Source organism: Solanum verrucosum, unplaced genomic scaffold (genome assembly GCF_900185275.1).
Source record: "Solanum verrucosum unplaced genomic scaffold, falcon-dt-bn FXZP01000218.1, whole genome shotgun sequence".
Lineage (NCBI taxonomy): Eukaryota > Viridiplantae > Streptophyta > Magnoliopsida > Solanales > Solanaceae > Solanum > Solanum verrucosum.
This window is the reverse complement of record NW_026020464.1, coordinates 1,382,585-1,408,339: the sequence shown is the minus strand read 5'-3', so window position 1 is coordinate 1,408,339 and position 25,755 is coordinate 1,382,585. Positions and strand designations below refer to the sequence as shown.

Sequence of the window (25,755 nt, the reverse complement as noted above, 5' to 3'; positions counted from 1 at the left end):
CTTTCAATTTTTTCATGTTTGATTGGTCTAAAGTTTTGAAAAACAAGTTTTTTAATGATAAAAATATTTTTCTTAGTGGAAATAGAGAAAACAAGTTCAACAAGTGGCATTTCACATTGATTGTAATCTTCCCATCCTCTAACACACTTCATCTTCACCCTAAATCACGTAACTCTCATCCCCACCTCCTCAGTCATCATCACCTTATATCATATTGTCTAGATTATATACAAATATTTAGATTAATTCTTTTTGCGTACGTATTGAACACACTCAACATATTTATAATAGTTAACTAAGAGCCTGTTTGGATGGGCTTTTAAGCTGGTCAAACTGGTTTAAAAGCCAGTTTTTGACTTATTAGAGTGTTTGGCAATTATCAAAATGACTTATTTTAAGTCAAAAATGACTTATTTTAAGCCAAAAGCTAAAAGCTGGGGGGGGGGGGGGGAGCTTTTTTTTTTTTTAACTTAAAAGCACTTTTATGTTGACCAAGTATATTACCTTTTTGCCCTTAATTCTTTTATACAATTTCCAAATTGCCCATATTGAATTATTATTATTATTATTATTATTATTATTATTATTATTATTATTATTATTATATTCTTATTATTATTATTATTACTATTACTATTATTATTATTATTATTATTATTATTATTTTACTATTACTATTACTATTACTATTATTATTATTATTATTATTATTATTATTATTATTATTATTATTACTATTATTATTTTATTATTATTAAATTATTATTATTATTATTATTATTATGTTTATTATTATTATAATAATAATAATTATAATAATAATTATTATTATATTATTATTATTATGTGTATTATTATTATAATTATTATTATTACTATTACTATTACTATTATTATTATTATTATTATTATTATTACTATTACTATTACTATTATTATTATTATAATAATAATAATTATTATAATTATAATAATAATTATTATTATGTGTATTATTATTATAATAATAATTATTACTATTACTATTACTATTATTATTATTATTATTATTATTATTTTATTATTATTATAATAATAATTATAATTATAATAATAATAAATATTATTATTATTATTACTATTACTATTATTATTTTATTATTTTATTATTATTATTATTATTATTATTTTATTATTATATTATTATTATTATTTTATTATTATTATTATTATTATTATTATTATTATTATTATTATTTCTGAAATATGAATTTATATTCCTCTTATAAGGTGGTAAAGAAATATGTGAATGATAGAAAAATATTATTACTTATGGATGTAAAACATAAATTAGTTTTGTTTTAATTTTTTTTTTAAGTATAAAAACCTTAAATTAATCAACTTTTTATCATGTTAACAACTTAAAGGGTATTTCAGACATTTTGATAAAAAAAAGTGTTTACCAGCACTTATTTGCCAAACACATCAACAACTTTTTTTTCAACTGCAGCACTTTTATCCAAACACATAACTACTTATTTTAAAAATAAGTTCCAGCACTTTAAAAAATTACTTTTTAAAAGTTACTTTTTTTAAGTCAATCCAAACGGGCTCTAAGCTACGTAATAGCTATTTGACAATATGTACATTCTTTTTTTCAAAATTTGAAATAAATTACTATATACATTATTTTTTGAGATAAAATTTACTGACGAATTTAATTATCACTTAAAAGACAAAGTTAGGTTAGTAGTATCATACGGTTTGAAGTTGTGGCCATACATATGGTCAGCATTGATCCTATATGCCCCATACAAAATATTTCATTTTCTATTTATATTACACACTTATTTAACTTTTTTATTTTTATTTTTTTAATTTTATTTAGGCAACTTCTTTTTCTAAGCAAACAAGTGGTATTTTCTTATGAAGATTCATAGAAAGTTACATATGGGGTTTCCAAATTTGATATCATTATTCTCCCACATGTGTGCCTAAAGATATTACTATTTAACTACAAGTACTTGAAGTTCAATGAATATATATATTATACATACATATGTTTAAGATGGTTGCACTTTAGGTCTCTCGATTATTAATAAATTTTAACATCGACCATCATAATATCTAAGTAAAAACATTTATCTTGAATTACCAAAAATATGTATATTTGGTCCTTTTTTTTGTACAAGGAACATTTGATATTTAAATTAAACAATAATAACATACCCAATACGAACCCATAAGTGGGATTCAAAAATGATAAAATATATTAGGATTCGATTAAATTCAAATTCACGCTGAAAAATTTCACATAAGACATAAAATACTTCCTAATAAAGACGACTTCGTACCCAGAAAAATTCAACCTCAAAACTTTTAGTTAATGATGAACAAATACTTATCACTCCACCACGATTCTTGTTGATAGAGAGGTTTGTTTTGGCTCGAAAGATGCTTAATAAAAAATTACAAGAACCAAAAGTAGAGTTTTTCAATTTTGCAGGACTCAAAACACAAATTTCCATTTCCTTTTGGTAGTCTTTTGAATATATCAAATTTCTAGAGCCGCCTTTTCTGAAATAGCTAACTATATAAATCCCCTCTTCTCTAAATAGCTTTAACAACTCTTCTTCATTTTCTTCTTCATTTTCACACCATTTTTCATACCTTTTTTTTTTTTGACAACCCCATTTTCTAATTTGTGATGATTTGAAGTTTTTTCCTACTTAATTTGTGAAAAAAAATAGTGAACATTGTTTTTTTTTTTTTTTTTTTTTTTTAAATTTGGGGGTTTCAGAAATGGAGCCTGCAAATTTGGGTAATTTGAGAGGGAGTAGTTTAAGAGGAAGTATAAGTGGAAGTAGAAGAGGAAGTGCAAGTTTAAGAGCAAATAGTAATTCCATATGGAGAAATACTGGTGTTGAAATATTTTCAAGATCAGCTAGAGATGAAGATGATGAAGAAGCATTAAAATGGGCAGCACTTGAAAAATTACCAACTTTTGATAGATTGAGAAAAGGTTTATTGTTTGGATCACAAGGTGCTGCTGCTGAAATTGATATTAATGATATTGGTTATCAAGAAAGAAAGAATTTACTTGAAAGACTTGTTAAAGTTGCTGAGGAAGATAATGAAAAGTTCTTGTTGAAACTCAAAAACAGGATTGATAGGTATGTATATGTTCATCTTTGTTTTAATCAAATCTCGTGTTTGAGTCCTGGATATAAAGTCTGTGTACTATTTTCTCCCGACCCCACTTTGTGAAAGTACACTGAAGTTCAGTTGTTGTTGTTGGGTGGGAAGTGAGATTTTTTTTTTTAATGTTTTCCATATATGTTGTCTACTATTCATATTGAGTCCGACTTATTTGGATTCACATAGTATAAGACGGAAAGGTCTTTAGATTAGGATTTTTTCATATACGAAACTGGAATTTGAGACCTCTAATTAAGAACAGAGACATACTAACAATCCTACTACAACACTTGGTGGTGAGATGGGTGGAAAAGTCTTCATACTAGGATTTTTTTCATATTCGAGACCTTTGATTAAGAACAGAGACATCCTAACAATCCCACTACAACACTTGGTGGTGGTGAGATGGGTGGAAAGGTCTTCGTAATGTTTTCATATCCAGAGCTATAATTCGAGACTTCTGATTAACAATAGAAACATCCTAACAAATCCTACCACAACACTTGGTGGTGAGATGGGTGGGAAGGTCTTCATACTAGGATTTTTCATATTCAGAACTATAACTCGAGAGATCCTAACAATCCCGCTACAACACTTGTTAATTATAAGTGGTTAAAAATTGATTTTTGATCTTTATTTGCAGAGTTGGGATTGATTTGCCAACAATAGAAGTAAGATATGAAAATTTGAATATTGAAGCAGATGCATATGTGGGAAGCAGAGGATTACCCACATTTCTCAACTTCATGACTAATTTTCTTGAGGTATTATTAAAAAAAATCGATTTTTAATTATTCACTTTTACAATTTTTGACTAAAAGAATCGTCGAATCTAACAATTTTTTTTATTTTATTTTTTGTTATGAAGACATTGTTGAATACTCTGCATATTCTCCCAAGCAGTAAGAGGCAAATCACTATTCTTAAGGATATTAGCGGAATAATTAAACCCTGCAGAATGACTTTGCTTTTGGGACCTCCAAGTTCTGGGAAAACAACTTTGTTGTTAGCTTTGGCTGGAAAGCTTGATTCTTCTCTTAAGGTATAATTTTTTTTCTAACGTATTCGAAATTTACTGGTCTGACTAATATGAATTTCGATTAAAAAGGGTGGTGTTTTTTATTTTTTTCTCCAAAAGTAATTATTGCATTTTGGTCCCTTGATTATTGATTAATTCTAGTTTGGTCCTTGACCTATTTAGTTAAGTATATTTAACCTTTAGATGACTAAAACATGTGTTTTTGGTACATTTATATAAGAAATATGTGAGTTTTAGAATATATCACCCATAAATTGACCATAACAAATCATTAAATTTTTGAAGATTCATCGTTTGAAGAATCAAAACTGCATATATATCAAATAAATGAATCTTAATTAGAAATCACGAGGAACCAAAACTACTATTTATTGATATTTGAGGGTCTAAAAATGCTAATATTCCCCCTCCCCCTCCCCACACACACCAAAAGAAAACTATCCCCCCCTCCCCCCTTAAATTTGTGAAGGTTCACAATTTGAAGGATCACATGTTCTTAACCAGAAATCGCGAGAAATCAAAACTACTATTTGTTGATATTTGAGGGACTAAAAATGCTAATATCCCGAGGAAAAAAACTAATTTTTTTCTTGGAAAAAATCAGGTAACTGGGAAAGTGTCATATAATGGACATGAACTACATGAATTTGTACCACAAAGAACAGCAGCTTATATTAGCCAACATGATTTACACATTGGAGAAATGACTGTAAGAGAAACTTTGGAATTCTCTGCAAGATGTCAAGGAGTTGGCTCTCGTTACGGTTAGTACCAATTTATCATTTTTTAAAAAAAATATAATTTTCTACAAATATATTAATTATTTTTTTTGTTGAAAATTTTCTGCAGAAATGTTAGCTGAACTATCAAGAAGAGAGAAAGCAGCTAATATAAAACCAGATCCTGATATTGACATTTATATGAAGGTTAGACTGGACCTATACTATGTTTACATGTGTGAACATCAGGGGCGGAGTTAATAGCCCACATGCTAGTTCGATCGATGTGTTAATATATTCATTAAATATGTTAATAAAATAAAAATGAAAGAAAGTTGAAAACTATTGATCAATTAATAGAACCCCACAGAAATAACTGATTTTATTATTAGAAATTATTGGGCAGATCTTTTGGAAAAAATATTAAAAAGTATTCTTTTGTGGTCTAAAAGGGTGGGCTAATTAATTAATTAATGGTGGTATATTTTGACCCCCCCACTCTAAAAAAATCCTAGATAGGAGACAAAGAAATCAAGAAAAAACAAAAAAGAATTGAAAAGTAAAAAAAATTATTAGAAAATTCAAAGTTGATACTTATAGTTTACTCTTTTTCGATTGCTTTTAAATGTATGCAGCATTTTTTTCTTAATTTCTCACTTGATGTTTGGTATCGCTTGGTGAGCCCGATTAATATGGATTCGCACATGTGAAAAAGGTTATTGATACTTGATAGTATGGTAACTAACCTATTATTAATAGATTAAACTACACTGATAGTTTATAAAAAAATTACATTAATGTGCATATAGCTTAAATTATTCAGTAAAATAAAAATAAAAATTAAATCCTTTCATATTGTGGAAATAATTTGTAGTTCCATATGTTTGTATATTAAAATACATTTTATAGTTTAAGTAAAAATTTTAAAATACATTTTACTTGTCCGTCTTAACAAATCTAGAGAATTTTATTACTTTTTCCGATATTACCCTTTGAATTAAATTACTACATATAGTAGTTGTTGAAGTTACAAAACATCGTTAATAAGGTTACTTCAGTAAAATACACCTCTAATTAAAGTTTTCTAAAGGAATGTGCCAAGTCAACAGAGGTCAAGTAACATGAAACGGAGAGAGTACATGTTTGTCAATCCATTTTCAGTGATAATTGAGCAAAGTAATTTTTTTTTTGGTTCCTTTATTGGAAAGTAATCATAACTTTTACTTTTTTTTTGTGGAATTTAGGCTTCAGCCACAGAAGGACAAGAAGCCAATGTTGTTACAGATTATGTTCTTAAGGTAACGTTTAGAATATACAATTAGTCTTATATTTGAATTATGACCAAATAAGTTGAGGGGTTTTCGGAAACAGCCTCTCTACCTCCACGAGGTAGTGATAAGGTCTGCGTACATTCTACCCTCCCTAGACCCTACATATGGGATTTCATTGGGTATATTGTTGTCGTTGAATTCTAATAATGAATATGGTGTTGCAGATTTTGGGACTAGACATTTGTGCGGATACTATGGTGGGAGATGAAATGTTAAGGGGTATTTCAGGTGGACAAAAGAAGCGTGTGACGACCGGTGAAATGCTTGTTGGACCATCAAAGGCACTTTTCATGGATGAAATATCAACTGGATTGGACAGTTCCACAACATATTCCATTGTGAATTCCCTAAGGCAATCTGTTCAAATCTTGAAGGGAACTGCTGTGATTTCTCTGTTGCAGCCTGCCCCCGAGACCTACAACTTGTTTGATGATATCATTCTGATATCGGATGGGTACATTGTCTATCAAGGCCCTCGTGATGATGTGCTTGAGTTCTTTGAATCCATGGGATTCAAATGCCCAGAGAGGAAAGGAGTGGCCGACTTCTTGCAAGAAGTATGTTTCATTATAAGAAACAAGAATGGTACTTAAAAGTTTAGAAGTGCTGATGCAATTTTGGTTCTAATGTGGAAAGTTGGAATTTTTTGCAGGTGACATCGAAGAAGGATCAACCACAATATTGGTCAAGGAGGAATGAGCATTATAGGTTTATCTCATCGAAAGAATTTTCTGACACGTTTCAGTCTTTCCATGTTGGGAGGAAACTTGGCGATGAGCTTGCAATCCCATTTGATAGGACTAAATGCCATCCTGCTGCTTTGACTAACGAAAAGTACGGTATAGGAAAGAAAGAGCTCTTGAAGGTTTGCACTGAAAGAGAATATCTACTAATGAAGAGGAACTCATTTGTTTACGTGTTCAAGTTCTTTCAGGTGACTTACTTGATCTATATTAGAAATGTTGATTTAAGTCTTGATCTTGTCATATCCACGTGCACATTATAATGCTTGCCTTGTTTTCATTTCTTTTTCAGCTTACAATAATGGCTCTTATGACAATGACCCTCTTTTTCCGAACTGAGATGCCACGAGATACAGTAGATGATGGAGGAATATACGCTGGTGCTCTCTTTTTCGTGGTGGTTATGATTATGTTTAACGGGATGTCTGAGATGGCCATGACAATTTTCAAGCTTCCGGTCTTCTACAAGCAAAGAGACCTTCTTTTTTTCCCTTCATGGGCTTATGCAATTCCGTCATGGATCCTCAAAATCCCTGTAACACTTGTTGAAGTCGGTCTTTGGGTGATCCTTACGTACTACGTCATTGGATTTGATCCTAACATTACAAGGTATGGAAAGAATAGGCTATACAAAGTAATGACGAAGATATTATTTTTCTCCCATGATTGTTAATCACTAATGTTTTTGCAGATTTCTGAAACAATTCTTGCTGCTCGTATTAGTAAACCAGATGGCATCAGGATTGTTTAGATTCATGGGTGCAGTTGGAAGGACCATGGGAGTTGCAAGTACATTTGGAGCATTTGCTCTTCTTTTACAGTTTGCATTGTGTGGTTTCGTCCTTTCACGAGGTATGTTTGATGATATAGGTGTTTGCAGAAACTCTTTTTTTGTTCAAACATACTAATATTTTGTAATTTTGCCTAATGCTGCAGAGGATGTGAAGGGCTGGTGGATTTGGGGGTACTGGATCTCACCGTTGATGTATTCCGTGAACTCAATCCTTGTGAATGAATTTGACGGGAACAAGTGGAAACACGTAAGTTAGTATTACATAAAGCCACTTGCAATGGTCTATTTTCTTCTTCCATGAATGCTGACATCAACTCACACTAAAACAGATTACGCCAAATGGAACCGAGCCCCTTGGAGTTGCAGTAGTGAAATCTCGAGGGTTCTTTCCAGATGCATACTGGTACTGGATTGGTTTCGCGGCACTTTTTGGATTTACAATTGTCTTCAACTTCTTCTACAGTCTTGCACTGGCGTATCTCAAACGTGAGTTTCCGTGAATTATTTCCATTTAATGTTTCACCAGGAGAAACAAAAAAATAATTTACTAACATAGTATAATTATTTGCAGCATATGGTAAGTCACAAACAGTGAGACCAGAAGACAGTGAGAATGCTGAAAATGGTCAAGCTGCATCCCAGATGACTAGCACAGACGGAGGAGATATCGTCAGTGCGGGTCAGAGTAAGAAGAAGGGAATGGTTCTTCCATTTGAACCCCATTCTATCACCTTCGACGATGTTGTATACTCAGTTGACATGCCTCAGGTAACATGCCAAATGTTTTAGTAAACGAAAAATTGGAGCTGTCAGGCGTTAGCAACACCCTTGTCCTCTGACTAATACTAAAACTGATTTCGGATGACTTGCAGGAAATGAAAGAACAAGGTGCCGGTGAAGATAGATTGGTACTTCTAAAGGGTGTGAGTGGAGCTTTCAGGCCTGGTGTTCTCACAGCTTTGATGGGCGTTAGTGGTGCTGGTAAAACAACATTAATGGATGTTTTAGCCGGCAGAAAAACAGGAGGATATATCGATGGTGACATCAAGATTTCTGGCTATCCCAAGAAGCAAGAGACGTTTGCTCGTATTTCTGGATACTGCGAGCAGAATGACATCCATTCACCTTACGTTACAGTGTATGAGTCCCTGGTTTACTCAGCATGGCTGCGTTTACCCAAGGATGTTGACGAAAAAACTAGAAAGGTCTGTTCTGCTGAAGTTTCGTCATCCATTAATAAGACTTATCTCTTGCAAACCTCAAAGAAAAAGTAGCAGCCTCATAACATTTTCTATTGCTTATTTCTTTTACAGATGTTTGTTGATGAAGTTATGGAACTTGTTGAGCTTGAACCCTTAAGATCAGCCTTAGTCGGGTTGCCAGGAGTTAATGGTCTTTCAACTGAGCAACGCAAAAGGTTGACCATAGCGGTAGAACTGGTCGCGAACCCCTCTATTATATTCATGGATGAACCAACTTCAGGGCTGGATGCAAGAGCTGCTGCTATTGTTATGAGAACTGTTAGGAACACTGTCGATACAGGAAGAACCGTTGTTTGTACTATCCATCAGCCAAGCATCGACATTTTTGAAGCCTTTGATGAGGTGGATTTATTATCTTTTAAGCAAAATCTAGCTAGTATTTATTTCATCTTCTTATAACATTGAGTACTAAAATCAAAATGGCTTTGCAGCTATTTCTAATGAAACGAGGAGGACAAGAGATATACGTTGGTCCATTGGGTCGCCATTCTTGCCATTTGATCAAATACTTTGAGGTAAGTTGTACTAAAGAGAAAATGACAACTTTTCCATTTCCAATATTATACGAGAAAATACCGACCTCTGTTTTGCGTTGAATGCAGTCGATTCCTGGGGTAGCTAAAATCAAGGAGGGTTACAATCCAGCTACCTGGATGTTGGAAGTCACTGCCTCGGCTCAAGAAATGATGTTAGGCGTTGATTTCACCGACTTATACAAGAATTCTGACCTGTACAGAAGGAACAAAGCCTTGATTACTGAATTAAGCGTCCCTCGCCCTGGTTCAAAAGACCTGTATTTCGAAACTCAATACTCACAGTCATTATGGATACAGTGTATGGCTTGCCTGTGGAAGCAAAACTGGTCGTACTGGCGTAATCCTGCTTACACTGCAGTCAGATTCATCTTCACAATGTTCATAGCACTAGTCTTTGGAACAATGTTCTGGGATATCGGTACCAAAGTGTAAGTACCGAAACATGAAAGCTTGCAAAAGTATACTTATTAAAAGCCTTCATACATTACTTAACTTGCTCTTTATTTGTTACAGGAGCCAGAGCCAAGATCTTTTCAACGCTATGGGATCGATGTATGCTGCTGTTCTCTTCCTTGGTGTACAAAATGCATCATCAGTGCAACCAGTCGTAGACGTTGAGCGTACAGTGTTTTACAGAGAAAGAGCTGCTGGAATGTACTCTGCCATACCTTATGCCTTTGGACAGGTGAATAGACAAGTTCGATTTCTGGTAGCAATAACAACTTTAATGTCAAAATAGAAGTTCATAGTATTCATGGAAACTTTCCTATATATTGCAGGTTTTCATTGAAATCCCTTATGTATTCGTACAAGCTATAGTATATGGTATCATCGTCTATGCTATGATTGGATTCGAATGGGAAGTTGGCAAGTTCTTTTGGTACTTGTTCATCATGTATACCACTCTCTTGTACTTTACATTCTACGGTATGATGAGTGTGGCTGTCACACCAAATCAAAACGTTGCTTCTATCGTTGCTGCCTTCTTCTATGCTATATGGAACCTCTTCTCAGGATTCATCGTTCCACGACCTGTAAGATCCTATACCTTTTATATTCTTGTCCCAAGATACACATCTTCAAATGATCTATAGCTCGGAAAAATGACATTTTCTTTTCTTACAGCGCATGCCTATATGGTGGAGATGGTACTACTGGTGTTGCCCTGTTGCCTGGACCTTGTATGGTTTGGTTGCATCACAATTCGGAGACATCCAAACTCCACTAGGTAATGAAACCGTGGAGAAATTCTTGAGACGTTACTTTGGATTCAGACACGATTTTCTTCCAGTCGTTGCTGGTGTGCTCGTTGCATACGTAGTTGTTTTTGCCTTCACATTTGCTTTTGCTATCAAGGCATTCAATTTCCAGAGGAGATAAGTGAAATGTAACCAAATGAAGAACTTTTGAAGAAACAGTGGGTACAAAATTAGTATATAGGGATTGGTAACTACTTAAGAAAGTTCATATTTTCAACTTTTTGATGATTACTAGGTATAATTTCTTGTAATATTCATTTGAACTCTTATGTTTATTTGTCAGTGTACAATGAAAATATAACAAGAGTTCTGTTCCAAGGTTTGTCTTCATTTTAGTTTTACCATTCCCTTCCAAATAATTTTTATTTTTTCGGTACGCTATGATTGAGCTACCCTCCCTAGGGGGTAAGGTGTGCGTACATGTTACCCTCTTAGACTCCACTTGTGGGATTTTACGAAACAAAATAATATATGAGCATAGATAGTAGGGACAGGTTGAAATTTCATGGCTTTAATTCTTCTTAAAAACCTGGAAAAAAGAAAGAAAGAAAGAAACTAATTAGGAATGATTATAGATATAAGAAAAGTCATTGTTGATGAATCAATACATCAAAATAAGTTAAATAATTGCATTAAGGTCGTGGGTTCGAGTCTTAGGAATAAAATCGTCTTTGGTAAGGAACACTTTACCCTCCAAAGTGGATTTCCCAAGCGTAAATCTAGATTAGTCAGATCCAAAGCAAGTCTCAAAGACACCACACCGGATGGGAAACAAAAAAGCCCTACTTAATTGAACACTTACCCTATCTATAATTACCTAAAAGTAACTTGTTTCGACTCTTCAAAAATTTTCGCAGATGTGAGGTGGATTCTCCAAAACTAAAAGTAATGTATTTTTAGAGGATTCGACACGGATACAACCTATATTGATAATATATATTATATCAAGGCTTTGTTAAAGTAAGATACTAACACAAAGGGAAGCAACATGTGGAAATTTACATTGATGAGAATATTGATATAATATGGCTCAATATGCTAGATAGTAGAACAAGTGTATACACATTGAAGTAACCAAAAAAGATACAATAATTTTTTTTAAACAAGTGAGCAACCATATAACACATCATATAAGGGAACAAAGGCAGAGCCATTTCAATCATAAGATCACTAAAGCAATCCTGATATTTAAAAAAAAAACACGCGATATTGAAAGCCAAGGGAGGGGTTATTGCTTCGTAGATGAAGCCATGCGCGTTAATTTAGTGAAGCTTACACTTCAAACATGTTGTATAAAGTGGTTCCATCAAGAATTGGTTGCTTCTTGAATCTCAAGTTTGAGGAGTTGGATAAATATCTGAAATCGAACACAAAAGAAAAGATAAAGAAATGAGAGAATATTATAAAATCATACTCATTTTTACTTACTAACTTTATATTCTGAATCCACATCTGACTATCACCTACCTAATTAGCATTGTTACTAAAAAGACATATATCATAGTTTCACCTAAACATATAAATTTGGAGATGGTAATAAAGAAGATGTTCACCTTTTGCACTTTGTTGTAATCCTTCAAAATCTTCTTATGTATCAAACTAACATTCATATTATATATATGAAAAAAATTCCTTTAGGAAGAAGAAAGGAAGATGAGAATTTTTTGATCCATATATTAAAATAATGAGACATGAAAAAAATGGTAGTTTCTAATAATAAAGTTTATGAGACTAGTTAAGGGCATGAAAAAGAAGACTAAATTAAATTTGGATAATATAAAATAAAATTTCACATACATCTCTAGAAGAAAAATAAATGTGTAGGGTGTAACAACGTAACAAAACTGCATCAATTTAAGGGTTTATATAATAGACACACATACATGAATGTTGTTCAAAACTTTGAAAACTCAACTTTAAGGCATATTTTCACATTATGGCTATTAAAATACTAAGAACTTAAGTCGATTTGAACACGTATATATAAAAATTTTTTATTCATGTCAGGTGTTTAAATCAAACTAATAAATGTATGTAAAATATGTGTATATTGAATCTATACATATTTTTATACTATACCAAATTATATTTAGCGCTGTTAAATATATTTCTTTAGAAACAATTAACACTCTTTGTAAATGTATCTAAAATGTATAGTGACATAGTGACATTGGATCCAATAACAATTACTAATACCAGTAAAAACTTTAACACTCTCTAAATATCTATATTGCTGCTCAAAACTGTTTTTTTTTATGGTACCATTTAGCCATGATTAAATTTGTATTCTAACTTTAATTTGTGGCTTTTATGGTTTAATTGTTTGATTTAATGCATGTAACATTGTATGTTTTTTCATTTTCAAAATATATTGCACAAATGTAACTTTGATCACTAAACTATTTTTTCAAAGATGGCTAAACTTATTAGCAACCACTTATAATATTATTCCTCCATCTTTAATCAGAGCTCTCAGGAATTCAAGCCTTCGAAAGTGAAAACAATTCTATTGGGGGCGCCGGCCTCAGAAATGGACCTTACAATATGTGAATCTGAATTTAGTCGAACTTCACTAATGCAGGTAAAATATAAAACAACCACATAATCTTGATAGGATTAAACTCATGGGGAATTGAGTGTTAATTACAAGATTGATTTGATTTTTTTGTGGTTATATCATCCCAAATAGTATTTGTTGAAATTCTAGATTTGTGAGTTGTTGCAAGAGAAATTTGTCAAACTTGTGGCCAAATGGAAAATGGATTAGTAGGCCATTCCAGAAGGTCTCTTAATTGTCAATCAAAGTCTGTTAATTACTTTTGTCTATGTTAATCACCTTTTTAATTTGGCATCAAGTGGAAAACGTTTTGAATTTTTTTTTTCAAAAGGTCCAGATTTATAATTTGCATATCTACTATTCAAAATTGTTCAATTTACTCTTTGGTATATATCGTGTGTAGTTGTAACTGAGTTTTTTTTTTCCATCTTGTGTTTGGTATTTACATTGGAGTCCGATTAAATTTAGATTTGCACGGGAAATCCCATATTTGGGGGTAAAACACTCCCTAATAAAGACAACTCTGTACTCAAGGAGACTCGAATCCAAAACCTCTTGATTAATGATGAAAGAATAGTTACCACTCCACCACAACCTTTTTTTTTGTTATTTGTAACTAACACTATATCAAAAGTGATCTTTAGTGGCAATAGCTCAATTGCCGCTAAATATGTATTTTTAGCGGCAATTAGCACTCTTTATATTTCCCTAAAACTTTTAGCAACATTGGATCTAATGACACTTAACTAATGCCGGTAAAATTTATTAATGTGTCTATTTATTGCTGCTAAAAGTTGTTTTTATTGTAATGTAAGTTATTATATTTGTGTTGCATTTATATTGTATAGGAGGTGTAAAAGTTTAATTTAAAAAATAGAGGGGTATATGTATAATTACATTGTATCATTATATTTATGTCTCTATAATATAAAGGGGTAAGTGTTTGATATCTGAAATTATAAAGAGTATATCTAGGTGCGGAGCTAACGTTCAGTCTATAAGTTTCGCAAAATGAAGTAGCTTTGGCGTAGATTTTATATTTATTTTTTAAAAAATCACTTTATAGGTATAAATAATTTATCAAGAATTTAAAATTTTTATTTTTTAAAAATTCTAAAATTCGTAAACTCAAAGTTGCATCAATTTGATGTAAAAACCCAGTATAGATAAATATTTATATTTATATTTGTCATTTAATATATTTGGCAACTTCTAAGCAAGAAAGAAAATCTGAATTTCTAGATATTTGAGAACAGTCAAGTTTGAGAGCTATTTGGATTTGGTAATTTTGAATTTTCATCACTAAAGACTAAAAAAAGGACTATGACTTAGAGAAATTTAAAATTTATATTTTTCTATGTGTACACTTTCAATTTTCATCGTCTCCACAATAGTCCACATGCAATAAAAAATGAAGAAAAAAAGGAAGAAAGTTTTCCATATGACTTCAAGTATTTTATTACATGTAAACTTTCCAGTAAAACCTAACAAATATTTATTGCCAAAAAAATAAAGGAAAAGTTAAATTTTCCTAATTTAATGAAGAATATGAAAAATTCTTAAGAAAATAAAAGTAGCTCTCCATAAGCACAAGGTAAAAAATAAGCATAACACATAAAAAGAACATGCAAAGTTGACTTTAGCTGACAAATAAGCACTTACATATCTAGATACCTCTGAAATGTATCTTTCATGCATGTCAATATTGAATGCTCACGAGACACATCTGAGCCGAATTGAAATGCTTAGTTGTTAGTTAAGATCAAGTTGAAGTGTCTAGATGTATATATACTGATGAAAAGTCAAAAACACCTAACATATTCTGATTTTTCGAGTTTACCCGAACTACTACATGCGTGCGTGTATATATATTATATATATATATATATATATATATATATATATATCAAGTGTATGCGTTTTCGACCTGAACTATTATCAAATGTTTATTGATACACACCTCAACTATTAGTTGCTCACTTTGCCTACCTGATTTGGTGGTGATATTTTCGGTACAAAAACCAAACAACTGATAATCGAAGTGCGTTGCGATAAACATTTGCTAATAATTTAGGTAGGAATAAATTCACATATCTAATAGTTCAGATAGAAAATTCAAAAGATCAAATGCTTCAAATAGATTTTCAATATTTAATATCTTATATTATATCATATTATATATTTCTATAATAACATTTGATGCATCATTCAAAAAATATCCGAACAAACGATATCTCAAATAAGCCCATACATGATTAGTTGAGGAAGGAATGACTATATGTTGTTGACTCTCGTGTGCTTCTAGACGCTGGTGGCCTTTTTTGGCTGCTTTTGACTCACAAATTATAAGCTTCTATTTTAATTATATTATTCTCCACGTTAACTTTGCCACCAAGCTTAAATGCAAAATATTTTCTGATTTTGGGTTGCAGAAAATATTTTAGAATTTAGAATAATAAGTAGATTCTTTTTTGTGTTTAATACGTAATTAAATATAAATTAAAAACATTATCTTAAAACATTTTTATATAATTTGAATAAATGGTGTGGTCGTGAGGGGGAGGGGATGCGGGCTATGGTGATAAAGTGAAGATAAGGTGTGTTGGAGTTTGGAGAGAACATAATCAACATTTTATTTTTAATTGAATTTATATCATTAGACAGTTTAGCGATATTTTATTAATAACAATAATAAAGATTTCAATCGAAATAAATACAAGCAAGAGAGCTAGACATTTACCTTATCAATCCTAACAAGTAACAAACCTCTACTAATTAATCAACATGCATAAAATAAAAACTAGAGAGAACTAACTATTTTATGATCATCACATAGTTTATTTATGGAACTTAATTATTTTCCCTACAATTAAAAAAGTAATTTTCCTCATTTATTAAAAAACCTAATTTTTCTTAAAAAAAATTCCAAAATTATCAACCAGACATAAATAAAAAATTCAAAAATATTTTTCTCCGTACCGGACACACCCTTTGCTCTCACATGATAGCCTAGGTTCTAGGAAGATAACATAAAATTCCTCCAAAAATCTATAAACATGTTACGGCTGCAAATAAACAGTAAATCTTAAAAATTCCTCTAGAAGTATAGTACTATTTACGTCAAATAATAATTTCATCAAATAATTCTCAAGTAGTCAATAAATCCAAAAAAATACAATGGACCAATACATGTACCTAAAAAAATCAACATTAAAATCCTCATCTTCCTTTTTTCTTGCTTCTATATAACACCTTTACATTTAACATCAAAACTCCAAACTCAATTCATTTTTTATTCTCATTCTTTTAAAGAAAAAAAAAAACTCCATTTTATAACATACATAACAACTATATCAATTGGTGTAATTTCAATCTTTTTTAATTTTGTTCCAATATGGAGCCATCAGATTTAAGTAATTTACGCGGTCGCAGTATAAGAGGAAGCATGAGAGGTAGTATGAGAGAAAATAGTAATTCAATATGGAGAAATAATGGAGTTGAAGTATTTTCAAGATCAAATCGAGACGAAGACGATGAAGAGGCATTAAAATGGGCAGCACTTGAAAAATTACCAACTTATGATAGATTAAGAAAAGGTATATTATTTGGATCACAAGGTGTTGCTGCTGAAGTTGATGTTGATGATCTTGGTGTTCAACAAAGAAAGAATTTACTTGAAAGACTTGTTAAAGTTGCTGATGAAGATAATGAAAAATTCTTGTTGAAACTCAAGAATAGGATTGACAGGTATTTGTTTTTCAATTTGAATTTAAAACTTTTATATACGCTGACAGTATAAAGAATTTTTACACGATCAGATTAGGTAAAAAATAGTTATAGATACTTGATGTTTGGTTTTACTTGTCCAGTTTGCATTTTGTATTCTGATTAAGAAAGTATTGATTAGTTAAGAGTTTCTTTTTGCTAAATTGCACTTAATTAACTATGGTTTAAAAATTGAAATTTGATTATAGTGGTTTGCTAAAATGGACAAGTATAAAGGGAAAATATATTGTACAAGTAAAATGAAATGAAAGTAGTATTTTTTTAAATTTTAATTAATGTGATATATTTTCTTTTTAATATGTTTAAGAAACAATGATATTTTTTTTTAATATTTTAGAAAAAGTTATGTGATAGTTTATAGTCACACATATATTTATGATTTAATTTAACTTACAAATTTCAGAATTATTTTTTTTAATTTTCTTTCTTAACTACGTATTCAGTTAAAGGTCGTCGTATAAATTGAGACACAAAGAGTATTTAACATGTTAAAATACACAAATAATGTAAAAGATTCTTTATACTGTCGATACAAAAACTTATATAGCTGAGTTGGTTTTTCTTGCTTATCTAGTTTGGTGCTAAGTTTTCTAATTTTTTTATTTATTTTGATAAAAAAAAACAGGGTTGGAATTGATTTTCCATCAATAGAAGTGAGATTTGAGCATTTGAATATTGAGGCAGATGCATATGTTGGAAGCAGAGCTTTGCCTACATTTACAAACTTCATTTCTAACTTCATTGAGGTAACAATTCCCAAAAATATTTGATTTATATTGTGTGTTTATGACTAAAAAAGTATGGTATAACTATATATTATCACCTATAGAATAAGTACTCATGTTTTAGTGTTTGCTCAAATGAAAAAAATGATAGTTTGATTCAAGAATTGTATGATTCTTGATTTGATGGAGTTGATTTCTCAGATACTCACTCAACTTATAGATGTTTCATAAAATAACTTAGGTGACTTTCTGAGTTAATAACTATTAGTTGAGTGACCATCTGAGAAATCAGCCTGAATTGTTGGTTACTCTTACAATCTTTAAAGTTGTCTACTTTCACCTGATGATTTCTTAGTATGGTAGAATTATTGATGAAGGTGAAATATAAGTTCAAATATACCTCAAGAACAATGTGAATAGGTCATTTGTATCCTTTTTTCGATTAAAATCAGGCGATTTGTGGTGCTAATCGTTTCCATTAGTTGAAAAGGGAAATGATAACAGTGATTATAGTGTGATTTATAAGGTGCTCTGAAAAGCTAACATTTTTTTTTGTTCTTTGTTGGCTTATAAAGAGCTTATTGGATTCAATTCACATCTTTCCATCGAAAAAACGTTCAGTTACAATTCTCAAGGATGTTAGTGGCTACGTCAAGCCCTGTCGAATGACTCTGCTTTTAGGACCTCCTGGTTCTGGAAAAACAACTTTGTTACTTGCTTTGGCTGGAAAACTTGATTCTGATCTAAGGGTAAGAATTTTGAAACAACTTATAATTTTAGATTTGAATATATGTAAGACTAAAGTTTATAATGTTATGATGAAATCAGGTTACTGGAAAGGTGACGTATAACGGATATGAATTAAATGAATTTGTGCCAGAAAGAACAGCAGCCTATATTAGCCAGCATGATTTGCATATTGGAGAAATGACTGTCAGAGAAACGTTGGAGTTCTCCGCAAGATGTCAAGGAGTTGGTTCGCGTTATGGTTAGTTCCATTTTTCTAGTTTTGTTTAATTAGTTTTTGTTCGCGTTATTGATCAATTATTGACTATTTTTCTTGAATTATGTTTTAGAAATGTTGGCTGAACTATCGAGAAGAGAGAAAGCAGCTAATATCAAACCGGATGTTGATATTGACATGTTCATGAAGGTAAGACTGGAAACGAATTCGATTTCTTTTAACTGATATATGTTTGAGCTATAATCGAATAATTAATATTACTATTGTTGAATGGAAATGTAGGCTGTATCAACAGAAGGACAAGAATCCAAAGTGATTACAGATTATGTTCTTAAGGCAACTTTTATTTCCCAATCATTTTTCATATGTTCGAGCTATTCAAAGGTCGATAGATAAGTTATTCATTTGTCTGTAAATTCCATTTTTCAGATTCTGGGACTTGATATTTGCGCGGATACTATGGTGGGAGATCAAATGATAAGGGGTATTTCGGGAGGACAGAAGAAGCGTGTCACTACTGGTGAAATGATTGTCGGACCGTCTAAAGCCCTTTTCATGGATGAAATTTCAACTGGACTTGACAGTTCCACAACTTACTCCATTGTGAATTCCCTAAAGCAATCTGTTAAAATCTTGAAAGGAACAGCTCTGATTTCTCTCTTGCAGCCTGCTCCCGAGACTTACAACTTGTTTGATGATATCATTCTGCTATCAGATGGCTACATTGTTTATCAGGGTCCACGAGAGGACGTGCTCGAGTTCTTTGAATCCATGGGATTCAAATGCCCTGACAGAAAAGGCGTGGCTGATTTCTTGCAAGAAGTATGTTTTATAAGAAACAAGGATGTAAAGTTTTTGAAGCGTTGATGCAGTGTCGGTTCTAAGTTCTAACGTGGAATGTTTCGAATTTCTTGCAGGTGACATCTAAGAAGGATCAACAGCAATATTGGGTAAGGAGGGATGAGCCTTACAGATTTATCACATCGAAAGAATTTGCTGAGGCTTATCAGTCTTTCCATGTTGGGAGAAAAGTAAGCAATGAGCTTTCAACTGCATTTGACAAGAGCAAAAGCCACCCTGCTGCTTTGACTACTGAAAAGTACGGTATCGGAAAGAAACAGCTTTTGAAGGTTTGCACTGAAAGAGAATTCCTGCTAATGCAGCGGAACTCGTTTGTTTACATCTTCAAATTCTTTCAGGTGAACTACTTGGTCTATTCGTTATATCGATATATGTCATAGTCTTGTCATATCCATGTGAAATTACTAATCCTCTCTTTGTTTTTTTTCAGCTCATGGTCATTGCACTTATGACAATGACCATATTTTTTCGAACTGAGATGCCTCGGGATACTGAGACAGATGGAGGAATATATACTGGTGCTCTCTTTTTTACGGTTGTTATGCTTATGTTTAATGGTTTGTCTGAGCTCCCTTTGACACTCTACAAGCTTCCGGTCTTCTATAAGCAAAGGGACTTTCTCTTCTATCCTTCATGGGCTTATGCAATTCCTTCATGGATCCTAAAAATCCCAGTAACTCTTCTTGAAGTTGGGATGTGGACGGTCCTCACCTATTATGTCATCGGATTTGATCCTAATGTTGGAAGGTACAGGGAGAAAGACTAGATGGTGTAATCGTTGTCATATCGTCACAAATATCATTTCTCCCATGGTTATTGATCTGCTATTATTTGTGCAGATTTTTCAAACAATTTTTGCTACTCGTACTAGTAAACCAGATGGCATCAGGATTGTTCCGATTTATTGCAGCAGTTGGAAGGACCATGGGAGTTGCTAGCACATTTGGAGCATGTGCTCTGCTTTTACAATTTGCATTGGGTGGTTTCTCCCTTGCACGAAGTAAGTTTCGTGCTTTAAGTGTTTATGGTAGCTCATGTGTTGTCCAAATGCTTACTTTTCTCTTTTCTCCGAACGGTGTAGCTGACGTGAAGGACTGGTGGATTTGGGGATACTGGACGTCACCACTCATGTTCTCGGTGAATGCAATTCTTGTGAATGAATTTGATGGAGAAAAGTGGAAACATGTAAGTTTGTGTACATAACGCGGCCTGTAATGTTTTTTGATTCACCTACGAATGCTGAAATGAACTCTCACTTAAACAGACTGCCCCAAGTGGAACTGAGCCACTTGGACCTTTGGTGGTGAGATCTCGAGGGTTCTTTCCCGATGCATATTGGTACTGGATTGGTATAGGGGCACTTGCTGGATTCACAATTCTGTTTAACATCGCCTACAGTCTTGCTCTCGCTTATCTTAACCGTGAGTATCTTGAGTTTCTTCGTCGATATATCCATAAATAAAAAGATGACATGTACTAACATGGAATGAGTATATCTGCAGCATTCGGAAAGCCACAAGCTACGATTTCAGAAGAGGGTGAGAACAACCAAAGTAGTGGATCATCGCCCCAGATAACTAGCACAACAGAAGGAGATTCTGTCAGTGAGAATCAGAATAAGAAGAAGGGCATGGTTCTTCCATTTGAACCCCAGTCCATCACCTTTGATGAAGTTGTATACTCCGTTGACATGCCTCCGGTGAGCAACAAAGAATTTATAGTCATTAAAAACCGGTGCTGCAACTTTCCTTTAATCGAAATGTGACTTGATTTTTTGACAATTTGCAGGAAATGAGAGAGCAAGGTAGCAGTGACAATAGATTAGTACTTTTGAAGGGTGTGAGTGGAGCTTTCAGGCCAGGTGTTCTCACAGCTTTGATGGGAGTTAGTGGGGCCGGTAAAACAACGTTGATGGATGTATTGGCTGGAAGGAAAACCGGAGGTTACATTGACGGGAGCATCAAGATTTCTGGATATCCCAAGAAGCAAGAAACCTTTGCACGTATTTCTGGATACTGTGAACAGAATGACATCCATTCACCTTATGTTACAGTTTACGAGTCTTTGGTTTACTCGGCTTGGCTGCGTTTACCTCAAGACGTCGATGAACACAAAAGAATGGTAAGTTCCCCTTACATCATTCCGTTTCCTTCCATAATGAGAATTTATCCTACTGATCATCTTATACCGGTTATCCCATTTCAGATGTTTGTTGAGGAAGTTATGGATCTTGTTGAGCTTACACCACTAAGATCAGCCTTAGTCGGGTTGCCAGGAGTCAATGGTCTGTCAACTGAGCAACGTAAAAGGTTGACGATTGCTGTTGAACTAGTAGCAAACCCCTCGATCATTTTTATGGATGAACCAACTTCAGGGTTGGATGCAAGAGCTGCTGCAATTGTGATGAGAGCTGTTAGGAACACTGTCGATACAGGAAGAACCGTTGTTTGTACCATTCATCAGCCTAGCATTGACATTTTCGAGGCTTTTGATGAGGTAAAATATAACACCTTTTTACGTCTATTTCTAATTCGTCTTATGCCTTCCCTTTAGATCTAAACATACTAATACAAACATGTCATTACAGTTGTTTCTTATGAAACGAGGAGGACAAGAGATATACGTTGGTCCATTAGGTCGCGAATCATGTCATTTGATAAAATATTTCGAGGTAAGTTAGTTTTCTTTGGAAATTGGAAAAGTATGTTCCTTTTACTGATCATTTTATATAATCAAGTACTGATCGAGCTTATTTTCACCGTGAATTCAGTCCATGCCCGGTGTTGGAAAAATAGAGGAAGGTTACAATCCAGCAACTTGGATGTTAGAAGTCACATCCTCATCTCAAGAAATGTCATTAGGGGTCGATTTCACTGACTTATACAAGAACTCAGACCTCTGCAGGAGGAACAAAGCCTTGATTACGGAACTAAGTGTGCCACGACCTGGTACAAGTGACCTGCATTTTGAAAACCAATTCTCACAGCCATTTTGGGTCCAATGTATGGCTTGTTTGTGGAAGCAACACTGGTCATATTGGCGTAATCCGGCTTACACTGCAGTCAGATTTCTCTTCACTACCTTTATAGCACTCATATTCGGGTCAATGTTCTGGGATCTCGGTACCAAAGTGTAAGTACTATAACACGAAAAAATGAAATAAGAAGACAAACTTCCAACTTGTAACTTTAACAAATGCTAAAATGTCTCATTTTGTTTTTTTGTTTCGATTACAGGAGTAGGCCTCAAGATCTAACCAACGCGATGGGATCTATGTACGCTGCTGTTCTCTTCCTCGGTGTACAAAATGCATCATCAGTTCAGCCTGTTGTATCGGTTGAACGTACTGTATTCTACAGAGAAAAAGCTGCCGGGATGTACTCTGCCATACCATATGCCTTTGCACAAGTAAGTAGCTAGACACAGTGGCAATTTTTCGTCTTAAAAGTTCAAATCATTCACATTATTTACGAAACTTTTGATGTGTTTCGTGCAGGTTTTTATTGAAATTCCATATGTATTTGTCCAAGCTGTTGTCTATGGTCTCATTGTCTATTCTATGATTGGATTTGAATGGACCGTAGCAAAATTCTTTTGGTACTTCTTCTTCATGTTCTTCACTTTCCTATACTTCACCTTCTTTGGCATGATGACCGTGGCTATTACCCCGAATCAAAACGTTGCTTCAATTGTTGCTGGATTCTTCTATACAGTATGGAATCTCTTCTCAGGATTCATCGTTCCACGACCTGTAAGTTCTTAAACATATTTCAACTTTTTTCTTCAAGTACAAAAAACATTCAATAAATAAAATTGATCATTTGCCCCTTTCTTTTGGACTAAAAACAGCGTATTCCGATATGGTGGAGATGGTACTACTGGGCTTGCCCTGTTGCATGGACGTTGTATGGTTTGGTTGCATCGCAATTTGCAGACCTCCAAGATACTGTTAATGGTCAAACTGTGGAAGAATACTTGAGAAATGACTACGGAATTAAACATGATTTTCTCGGAGTTGTTGCTGGTGTGATCGTTGCATTTGCTGTTGTTTTCGCCTTCACATTTGCTTTGGGTATCAAGGCATTCAATTTCCAGAAAAGATAGAAAAGTGTGTTTATATAGTTTGTGTTAATATACTTGAATAAGGTTATGAACTTTTAGATTACTGAATATGTTGTCGTATTAATCTTTCTGAATTCCCAGTTTTGTTGTATAAGATGTTGTAATTGTTATATTCATAATTTTTTTGTGGAAATATATATACAATTTTATTTAATGGTTGCTTCAAAGTATTGTCTATGTTGGGAGCACTTTATTTGAAAATTTCAAATTTAACTTGAAGTTGTACTTCAAATTTTAGTAAACAACTTATAACCTGTTTTTCAATTCACTTTTGACGGTTGGTTATATTAGCTACCAACCAACAAGGGGATTAACAATGCTGCTTCATCTTCTCGTAAAGAACGACCAGTATTAGTGTTGTTGATTTTTTTGTAGTAATATATCTTTGTAATAGTATTTAAAAAAGAGCAACTTTCACATATAACAATCATAAAAATCATATTTGTATGTTATAGCCATAGTTTGTATAATTGCGCTCCATAGCAAACATAATGTTTGCTATGGATCATCAGATTGTATAACTCGTTGGCAAGAGTTTCAAATTTGTATAATTTCGCTGGCAGACCATTTGTATAAATCGGTGGCAGCCTCTCGTTTGTATAAATCGGTGGCAGCCTCTCAATTCAATTTTATGTGTTTGTATATCTGCATAAAATTTGAATTTGTATACAATTGAATCGAAATAAAACATTTGTATATCAAATCTCTCTCTCTCGCTTTATACAACACAAATTATACATTGTAATTTGTTTAATCTGTGTTTGTATAAAGCGAGAAAGAGAGAAAGGCAAAAGACGAAAATATATGTATCCGTATTTGTATATACAGTTTTCTCTCGCTTTATACAAACACAAATGCATTTTATACATTTGTGTTTGTATAAAAGCGAGAGAGGCAAGGGAGAGACTGGCAAGCGAGAAACCTAGGAAGAGAGGCGAATGACAATTGTTTGCTACGGGTTACAATTAAATCAAACTGTGGTTATAACATTTAATTTGAATTAATAATTTGCTATTTTATACAATTTTTCCTATAAAAATTGACAAGCGTAAGACTATGTAGTAACTCGTATATGTAATCTAATCTATGACAATATGCGACTATCCATTATGTGATATTATAAGTCTATTAGAGAATATTTTGTTTTTTTTTAAAGAAAAAGTACATTCAAACATGAATATTATTCTAAATATTCTTTGCAAGAACTATAACCAAATACAACTCTATATCTACGAATTCAAACAAAATGAAGAATATTTGGATTAACCTATGGCCAAACACTAATTAATAGTGTATATAATTTAAACTCGGAGAAAAAAAGGCTCATGATTATCACTTTGTGAGATTGGCTAAAAATTCCAAACGAGAGTACAACTTTCTTCTTTAATAGGCCTTACGTAATGTGAATTTGAACTAGTCGAGCCTCAATACTGATATCAAATATGTTGTGAACCCGACGTGACTTGGTAAGGGCCTATGGGCTATTAGATACTTTTATTTGGGGATCCAGGCCCAATTAGTGTCTCTATTAAAAAGGACTAGAAGTTAGAAGAAGGGGATGGAAAATTATGTAAAGCTTTGGCTTTCTGATCCCCTCATCTCCTTTCTATGGTCTAGTATCTCATCCCCTTCTAGTTACCTTCGTCTATGTTAAGCTATTCGTAATTAGTGTGTTATTACTTTGTTGTGCGTATCCTACCTTGTAACTTGTATTCAGTAATTAATATATATAAGAGTGCTTCGGTTGGAATTGAATTTGTTACAAAATACCTGACCAGAAGAGGGAAAAAAAGAGTCTAAATAATGTTATTGACTAAAAGTGGACCATGTTAGAGTGATCACTTATCAACTCACTTATCCTAACCAGAATTCATCACTTAT

General features: G+C 32.7%; 2 protein-coding genes across 2 annotated transcripts; both read left to right on the top strand.

The window, feature by feature from the left end:
* Positions 1–2,750: 2,750 nt before the first annotated feature.
* LOC125808721 (pleiotropic drug resistance protein 1) lies at positions 2,751–11,177 on the top strand. Its single transcript, XM_049488375.1, has 20 exons — positions 2,751–3,152; positions 3,821–3,941; positions 4,046–4,219; positions 4,821–4,980; positions 5,066–5,142; positions 6,180–6,233; positions 6,431–6,823; positions 6,919–7,200; positions 7,302–7,618; positions 7,701–7,861; positions 7,946–8,049; positions 8,132–8,288; positions 8,374–8,570; positions 8,675–9,007; positions 9,116–9,406; positions 9,496–9,579; positions 9,667–10,028; positions 10,114–10,285; positions 10,380–10,634; positions 10,726–11,177. Exons 1-20 carry the CDS (start codon positions 2,782–2,784, stop codon positions 10,978–10,980), a joined length of 4,320 nt encoding a protein of 1,439 aa, XP_049344332.1. The 5' UTR covers positions 2,751–2,781; the 3' UTR covers positions 10,981–11,177.
* Positions 11,178–16,810: 5,633 nt separating this feature from the next.
* Positions 16,811–23,882, top strand: LOC125808789 (pleiotropic drug resistance protein 1). Its single transcript, XM_049488452.1, has 20 exons — positions 16,811–17,163; positions 17,828–17,948; positions 18,503–18,676; positions 18,756–18,915; positions 19,004–19,080; positions 19,174–19,227; positions 19,321–19,713; positions 19,809–20,090; positions 20,183–20,499; positions 20,592–20,752; positions 20,834–20,937; positions 21,017–21,173; positions 21,255–21,451; positions 21,541–21,873; positions 21,958–22,248; positions 22,340–22,423; positions 22,523–22,884; positions 22,989–23,160; positions 23,249–23,503; positions 23,602–23,882. The coding sequence occupies exons 1-20, from the start codon at positions 16,811–16,813 to the stop codon at positions 23,854–23,856; spliced, it is 4,302 nt and encodes a 1,433-aa protein (XP_049344409.1). The 3' UTR covers positions 23,857–23,882.
* Positions 23,883–25,755: the final 1,873 nt, after the last annotated feature.

Excerpts from the sequence above, each read along its gene's own strand:
- LOC125808789 (XM_049488452.1), top strand. The coding sequence starts at position 16,811 with ATGGAGCCATCAGATTTAAGTAATTTACGCGGTCGCAGTATAAGAGGA. Across the intron at positions 18,916-19,003 it reads AGGAGTTGGTTCGCGTTATG|AAATGTTGGCTGAACTATCG; the intron begins GTTAGTTCCATT and ends ATTATGTTTTAG. Across the intron at positions 20,938-21,016 it reads ATGGAGAAAAGTGGAAACAT|ACTGCCCCAAGTGGAACTGA; the intron begins GTAAGTTTGTGT and ends TCACTTAAACAG.
- LOC125808721 (XM_049488375.1), top strand. The coding sequence starts at position 2,782 with ATGGAGCCTGCAAATTTGGGTAATTTGAGAGGGAGTAGTTTAAGAGGA. Across the intron at positions 3,942-4,045 it reads TCATGACTAATTTTCTTGAG|ACATTGTTGAATACTCTGCA; the intron begins GTATTATTAAAA and ends TTTGTTATGAAG. Across the intron at positions 7,862-7,945 it reads TGGTTTCGTCCTTTCACGAG|AGGATGTGAAGGGCTGGTGG; the intron begins GTATGTTTGATG and ends CTAATGCTGCAG.